Genomic DNA, 8,444 nt, shown 5'->3' on the forward strand with positions numbered 1-8,444 from the left:
CAGCACTGGGTCTGCTGCTGCTTTGCCTGAGCCTAGCAGAGAGACAACCCTTTCAAAGAGTGTTTTAGGCCAAGTAACCAGGTCACGTGACTGAACTGAATAGACTAAGTGCACCCTCTCTGTTCCAGCCCCATTTGAGGGACTTATACCTGCTTCAGCTCAGCTATCTTTGGCTCAGCCCCAGTTGAGCTGGGACAGGGGTGCCAACTTGGACAAATTATTGGGAGGGGCAGGTAAGCCCCGCCCCACATAATCAATCACATGATGTGGTGCATGCACAACATTCCAATGACAATGCCTATCAACTTTGGGGGCCCCCTCAAATATTTTATTGGGAGGGAGATAAAGACCTCTCAGCCCCCGGGAGTTGGCTCCTATGATCCACATATCTTTAGCTGAGCAGAGGTTAGGAACTTAAAACACTGACTGAGCTAAAGATGCATGTATCCGAAGCTGCTCAGCACAGTGATTCTTGCCATAGAGTTGCCTACTACCTCTCAATATTTTTGGATACATTTCTTCCCCATCCCCACCTCACAGAAAAGTAGTAGCAAAGCAGCCACTCTTTTCAGAAGGAGATAATATTTTGGGAGAAGCACAAAGCCCAAATTATGCACCTGGAAAGCCAGACTGACTTCAATGAAAGAACTAAGCACGTGCTAAAATCTCTCATGCTGAAATCCAAAGCAGTTTAAAAGTGATTTAACTTTGGTTGAAATGTATGGATCATTTGGAATTTACCACTGAAGTCAACTTCCAAAGAGTGGGCACGATTCACTCAAATTGAAGCATGTTTAAGTCCCGATGAAAAATGAAGGAAAGGGGACTCCAAGTGCTAAGTTGTGCTTGACATGTTTAAGATTGGAGTTTCATTTTTCACAGCTGTAAGAAATGGAGAAAGCGAAAATAAATGTGGACAATTCAAATAAAAACAGAAAATGAATTGCGAGTCCAGACAAACCACAACACTCTTTTAATGAATTTTATTTTACTACATGAATACGATTTGTCAATTTAAAATATCATTATTTCACGTTGGCACAAAATGGCAGAACAGCAGTCATGTGTTCAAGCAGCTTTCATTTACAGACTGGCAGTGATAAAGTCAGTCCTGGGGACGCTCTTACACATTTGTGGCTTCCATTGTCACTTTGCTACACGGGGGGGGGGGGAGCACACCGAGTGACTTCTAAGAGCATCCTGTTTTTTTGAAATCATTGCACGGCATTTGGCTCTCCTGGCTGAAGATGGTGACTCCTACTGAACTGAAGTATTTATCAATAGCAGGTATTTATTTCACTATGTGGGATGTGGGTGGCGCTGTGGGTTAAACCACAGAGCCTAGGACTTGCTGATCAGAAGGTCGGCGGTTCGAATCCCGGCAACGGGGTGAGCTCCCATTGCTTGGAACCTGCTCCTGCCAACCTAGCAGTTCAAAAGCATGTCAAAGTGCAAGTAGATAAATAGGTACCACTCCGGTAGGAAGGTAACCAGCATTTCCGTGTGCTGCTCTGCTTTGCCAGAAGCGGCTTAGTCATGACCCGGAAGCTGTACGCCGGCTCCCACGGCCAGTAAAGTGAGATGAGTGCCGCAACCCCAGAGTCGGCCACGACTGGACCTAATGGTCAGGCAGGGGTTCCCTTTACCTTTACCGTATTTCACTTTACCCCAATCTTCCTCCAAGGGTCTCAGGCTGACAAACATGGCCCTTGTCTCTCCTCACTACATTGGCATAACGGTCTTGCAAAGAGGTCACGTGGTGAATTTCACAATCCTGGGTCTTTCTAGCTATAGCTACCATACCACACAGATATAACTTTCAGCAGGACCACAGTGGATAAAACTGCTCTCCCCATGTACACCCATGATTGGGAACAAACAATACTTTACGAATCCTATGATTATGAATATTAATTGCATCTATACCCTGTCCTTCCTTGAACTTGAGACTCATATTGCATCGCTCACCCCTCTCCCTTCACAACAACCCTGCCAGCATACTCTCCAACATTTATCAGATGAAAATAGGTGTGTCCTATTCCATAATAAGAGTTTTACTATTTATACCCTGCCCATCTGACCGGGCTGCCCCAGCCACTCCAGGCGACTTCCAACATACATAAAAATGTAATGAAACATTAAACAAAAAGCTTCCCTATGCAGGGCTGCCTTTAGATGACTCAGGGGTCAGGTTAGTCCACACCCTCCAACATTTCTCTGATGATAATAGGGACGTCCTAAGGGAAATTGGGACCTTCTGGGATTAAATCAGGGGTTGTCTCCGGAAAATAGGGACAGTTGGAGGGTTTGTGTTAGGTAGTCAATCATTCACTCTCAGCCCAGGTCCACCAGAGAGTTTCAGGACTGAGTGGGCATTTGAATGGACACTCTAATCGCTCTCAGTTCTGATGAATAGTTACGAATTCAAAGTTCAGAACTCAAAACCGTAATAGGAAAGTGTTGCAATACCTTCTATAGGAGGCTGTGTGCATTTATTTACTAATTGCAAAGTAATTTTCAAAATAGGGGAGGGGGAAGCAGCATCCCGCAGCAGGTTGGACTCTGCCACCTATAAATCAATTTGCACTTTACACCTGAGACGAGTAACCTGCTATGCAAAGTGGGAGGAGAAGGGGTGGGGCCTGACTGAGCTCCTTTCATTGGAGGAACCCCAAGGAGAGGGCGGGACTTGGCCAGAGCCAAACAAACAACCTGCCCGCCCCAGCTTTCAAACAAGCTCTCCCTGTCATCGAGGCTGTCTCTCGGGAGATGCCCACCTTTGTCTGACTTACCTTGCATCTCCACCCAGCAGCCGCTCCGAAGCCTGGCGGGGGGTAGCTCCGCCTCCTCCTCCCCAACTGGGCTGAGCGTTATAATGGGCTGGCCAGAGAGTAGTGGAGAGAGATAATGACAATGCCACTTAATGACAACAGCCGCTCGAGGGTTGCTATCGCCAGCAGACAGCTCGCAAGCGCCAGGCTCTTCAAGCGGGAGCGCCACTAACGTGGGGGAAAGGAGAGCGGAAAGACGCGGATTCAGCACATCAGGTTTCCATTTTTCTTTTTAAAATCCTAACCGGAGTCAACTTGCTGCCGATCTTCCCCTGGAAGCCTATGAAGATCTAAGAGTACACTCCTAGAAAGAGAATCGCGCCACCAGGATATATCGTTTAAAAAAAAGTTGACGCAAAGTTTCTTCAGTCACCTGTTACCTTCAGCTTTGCGTCTGAGACTCTCAAGATAAAATACCACTGGCTGCGGGGGAGGGGAGAGCGCGCATCTTCCTCGGAAGGATCCTCCCCCACGCGGATCAGATACTTATTTTGGGTAGAAGAGAAAAGCCTACCTTCTAGGGATCATCATTCAGGTGGTGCTCAGCAACGCACCATCCAGGACTGCCGAGAGAAAACGCTTGAAAACCAGCCGAGTCCACGCGCGCTCGGAGCGCAACGCGCTGGTTTTGATTTCGAAGGAGGAGACTTGGGGTGTGGAAACAAACCCCCTTTTTGCTCACAAACTAAGGAGGGGGTAGAAAGAGACCTCACCGCTACATTCCGCCCCGACACCCTTTCCCAAAGGAATTCAGGCTTCAGAAACTTCTCCCGGGGCTCTGCTTTTTTTTTTAAGGGTTGCTAGCGTGGGAACCCCGATTTTTGCTCTCTTCCTCCAGGGAGGCGGAGACGTTGCTCTGAAGCCGCGAGACACATTCCGTGACTCCCCCGTGGAAGAAAGGGAACTGTCGCCCCTTAGGGGAGCTCCACCACCACCGCGTAAAAGGAGAGATGCACCTCAACTTTTGTTAGCGTCCCCTCTTCCCCGAGATCCGAGCCTACACCGCCCCATTGCTGCGCTCGGAAGGCCCACCGATCATCCCTGGGGAAGAAGAGACCCGTGGGCGGGGGGAGCCGAGCTGGGCCCCTTCGAGGCTGGAGGCGCCACCATGAAGCTGGAGATCTTCGCCCCTCGTTACGAGGACAAGCTCAGCAGCGACCAGGAAAGCAGCAGCGCGGCGTCGCCACTGCCCGGCGACAGCGAGCTGGGCTCCGACGGTGACTGCGCCGCCCTCAGCCCGGCCAGTGGCGTCGGGGCCTCTCCGCGCCAGGGCTCGGAGCCTTCGCCCGGCAACGCGAAAGCAGCGCCGGGGAAGCCTTACACGCGTCGCCCGAAGCCTCCCTACTCGTACATCGCGCTGATCGCCATGGCTATCCGGGACTCCGCCGGGGGGCGCCTGACTCTGGCCGAGATCAACGAGTACCTGATGGGCCGTTTCCCCTTCTTCCGGGGCGCCTACACGGGCTGGCGCAACTCCGTGCGCCACAACCTGTCGCTCAACGACTGCTTCGTCAAGGTGCTCCGCGACCCGGCCCGGCCGTGGGGCAAGGACAACTACTGGATGCTCAACCCCAGCTCCGAGTACACGTTCGCCGACGGCGTCTTCCGCAGGCGGAGGAAGCGCCTCAGCAGGCCCGGCGCCGCGGAGCCTGCCCAGGCGCACCAGCCCTCGGCCTCGCCCTCTCCAAGCGCCGACCACGAGCCCCAGCCAGCGGCGTCCGGGACAGCCACGACGACGGCCGCCGCCTCGGTCTCGCCGTCGTGCTCCTCGTCGGGCCCGAAATTCTCCAGCTCCTTCGCCATCGAGAGCATCTTGAGCCGCCCTTTCCAGCCGTCCGAGAAGCAGCAGCAGCAGCCCCCCGCAACCCCAGCGGGAGACAGGGCGATGCTGTGGCCCGGCCCGTCGGGCTACTCTCGCCTTCTGCCCCAGTCCGCCGTCTCCTTCGGGCTCCTTCCTCCTCCTCCTCCTCCGTTCCCACCCGCGGCGGCCTCTTCTCTGTATTCCTACAGGCTGCCCGACCCGCTCCTCCTGGAGGTCTCCGCGGGGGAGGCCTCGACGTCCGGGGATCCCCAACAACTCTTCCCTCAGAGGACCTCCCTCCTCGCCGCTTCCACCGCGGCCTCGGAATCGCTGCAAGGGGTCCCGCTCGGCGTCGCTCAGCTCTACTGCCCCCTCCGGCTGCCCGGGTCGTTGCAGCAGCTCTATCGGCCTTATTCCACGGAGACCCTACCGGTGTAACCGTAGAACTAGCCAAGCCCCCTCCCTCATGAAGGGGTGACTTGAGGACAGGCGATGGGAAAGGTCTCTACGCACATTTTTATTTTATGTTTAATCCAGTGACTGAAAAGTACAAAGACTCTGTGCCTTAAGGATGGATTTCCCCTGAGACAAAAACCCAAAGTCATTCGATCTGATTTTAACCCGAACTTTCAAATGGACCAGAGTGTGTCTCTCTCCTGGCAATAGTACCCTGCTGATAGGTTTTTTTTTGGGGGGGGGCATTCATCCAATTGTTTTTGTTTCCCATTCACAAGACTAGGAGGCGCGCCCAACCCGCAGATTTTAAGCCATTTTTTTAGCCGTGAGTTTCCAGGGTGAACTCCTTACTCTGGTATAGTCGTTAAAGCGCAGTCCTGTCTTCTACGTTTATTCCGAAGAAAGGCTGCTCAGCGGGTCTTATTCCGAAGTGGGCGTGGCAAGGGTGGCAACTGCGATTATCCAAACCGCTTCCTCGAGAACTCTGTATACAGTACGTATGCTGCAAACTTTAGCAGGGTTGCCAACTTCTTGTTGAAGGGGGCTCCTGTGCCTTTAGCAGTCTTGATGCTTGGTCAGACTGCTGTCAAAGGCCCCAAAAATGGGCCAGTAAAAAGTTGGCAACCCTAAGAGCTCCACTGATTTCAACAGAAGCTAAATACACATGGAGGGGGGCAGAGATTAAGCCCCATTTAACTCAAAGGGTCATGTTTTTTCAGGAGGGTAACATGGGGTTGTGGTCAATTAACCTTTACTCAGAGTAGACTCTTTGAAATGGATGGACCTAAGTTAATCATGGTAAGAGTTAGTTGACTACAACCCATCACACAGCAGGACTGCAGCCTGCGCTTCTAAGCGTACATTAAGTTAGGGATCGACCCATTGGATTTCAGGGGAACTTACTCCTGAGTAAGCAGCCAGCCGTAAGACTGAATTCCTCCCCAGCCTCTTAAGGGTAGTCCAAGCCAGCTAGTGGAGTGGGGTGGGAATGGGATTAGAATCACAGGAAGGTGGGTTGTGAACTTGCGTGGGGCGAATCACTATTTGCAATATCCATCGTTCAAAAACGAATAACTTTAAAAGCACCGCCCCGATTCTAGCGCATATTTACGCAGAGGTAAGCCTGTTTGACTTCACATCTGCGTAGCCTCTAGATGCGAGGTGCAGTGAACTGGTGAGATTCCCTGCTGGCGAGAGATCAGTCCAGAGAGATGTACAGGGAGACAGAAAAGACAAAACAGTTTTTATATTTATTTAAATGAAAGCCTCTTTCCGATGGAGGGTGGGAGGCGGCTTTGATGGAAATCGTGAACTTAGGCAATGTCTAACCGAGTCAGGGTTTCGTTCCTAAATTCTTTATACTTTTCCTCTCGTTTCCGAGTACTCCGAATACAGAAGGAAGGGCTCTTTTAAAAATGCACGTGTGAACCTTCCCAGAATGAGCACTGCGGTTAGCCTTTCGTGGAAGAGGGAGGGGGTAACTTATTTATAACTTTTTTATTGTTTCGGCAAATACAGGCTGCCGTCGCTTTTTATTTTTTCCAATGAAAGGACAAATTTGATATTTGGGGTGTGTCCGCGTGAGTCTGCTAAAAGTTGATTCATAACCATCACCCCCGCCCCACAAAAATAAAAAAATGGGTTTCTGTGACTATCCAGAGATACCCAAGCGTAACCCTATTTTTTAAAAAAATGCTGCCACCGAAAAGGAAGACTGCTTTCAGGAAATGTGTCTGTGGTGATGTGTGTGCGTGTGCGCGCGTTATGAAGCTGTGGATCCTGGTTATTTTCAAATAAAAGTTGGAATGAAAATTATCAAGTGTGTGCTGGCATCTCTGTGCATAGCTCAAGGGGGTTGTGGCGGCTTCACGGAATGCATAGGAGGCCAGGAGAGGGGGGGAGGGGGGGGAGAGAGAGAGAAAGCGCCGGGGTGGGAAACACATTAAAAGCGCCAGCAGCTGGGACCTTGTGGATAGCATCCCTGCTAGATTTGCAGACGCCCTGTTTTAAATTGACATGGGCCACCAAATATTAGACATCGCAGATGTGGAGGTACCGGGTACAGTTCCCTATCTAACCATGCCTGGTGGTGATTATAAGCGCAGGTGCAGAGGACATCAGTTTCTTAAGATTCTTCAGTCTTAAGATACACTGGGAAAAGATGCGATCTTGTCCCAGACACCCCACTTTGTATACAGCTGAGGGATTTTGGCCTTTGGCGGCTGCGCCAAAAGGATGGCGCTGAACATAGCTGTAGGAAGCTGTATTTGTTGCACTGTTGCCTGTAAGTAAAGGTAAAGGGACCCCTGACCATTAGGTCCAGTCTTTGCCGACTCTGGGATTGCGGGGCTCATCTCGCTTTATTGGCCGAGGGAGCCGGCATACAACTTCTGGGTCATGTGGCCAGCATGACTAAGCCACTTCTGGCGAACCAGAGCAGCGCACGGAAACTCCGTTTACCTTCCCGCTGGAGTGGTAGCTATTTATCTACTTGCACTTTGACGTGCTTTCGAACTGCTAGGTGAGCAGGAGCAGGGACCGAGCAACGGGAGCTCACCCTATCGCAGGGATTCAAACCGCCGACCTGATCGGCAAGTCCTAGGCTCTGTGGTTTAACTGTCTGTAGCTGCTCTTAAAAGACAGAGATGATGATGATTAATAAATTTGTATACCCATCCGAAGATCCCAGGGCCGTTCACAATAGAAAAATACATAATACATAATGAAACAAAAACAAATAAATAGTTTTCACTCCCAGGAACACATTTAAAAGGGCCTGGGAATGTTAATCAACCGAAAAACGGGTTGAAGAGAAAAGATTTATCCTGGTGCCTCTGTCACCCCAGTGATCGCCAGGGTTGATTCAGCTGATCTGAGTGGCTAGGCGGGTGTCCCCTTCCTTCCCCTTCCCCTTCCTCCCTCACTGCTCCATGTGCGCCCCCTCAGGAAGCTGCGTGGAAGAGGGTGACCATCCCAAACAGGAGTGTACCGTTCTTCGGTCAAGGATATAGGATAGCTACTCTATGAAGGCGCCAGAAGAGCATCCCAAGGGGGAGCATTCCACAAACCGGGAGCCACCGCAGAAAAGGCCATTTTCGTGTTGCCCACTCTCCGGACCTCTCCAGCGGGAGGCACACGAAGAAGGGCTTCAGATAATTATTGGAGGGTGCTGGCCGGTTCAGATGGAGTGGGGGAGATGGGGGAAGGCGGCAATCCGGCCTTGTCTCTGAAAGGAGGCGTCCACACTTCCATCACAAGCCCTTTCTACTGAAAGCTAAATCTGCAGTAGCCTGACTCAGTCAGCCATACACACCCAACACACTCACGCACTTTTGTGTTTGAACCCGAGGTGCTTC

The 8,444-nt window shown here is 51.3% G+C and overlaps 1 protein-coding gene across 1 annotated transcript; it reads left to right on the forward strand.

The window, feature by feature from the left end:
- The first annotated feature begins 974 nt into the window (after positions 1 to 974).
- On the forward strand, positions 975 to 6,903 carry FOXQ1 (forkhead box Q1). The gene has a single exon (XM_083449583.1). The coding sequence runs from the start codon at positions 3,940 to 3,942 to the stop codon at positions 5,068 to 5,070; it is 1,131 nt and encodes a 376-aa protein (XP_083305709.1). The 5' UTR covers positions 975 to 3,939; the 3' UTR covers positions 5,071 to 6,903.
- The last annotated feature ends 1,541 nt before the right edge of the window (positions 6,904 to 8,444 follow it).

Source organism: Podarcis tiliguerta, assembly GCF_965153285.1.
Source record: "Podarcis tiliguerta genome assembly, chromosome: 7".
Classification (NCBI taxonomy): Eukaryota; Metazoa; Chordata; class Lepidosauria; order Squamata; family Lacertidae; genus Podarcis; species Podarcis tiliguerta.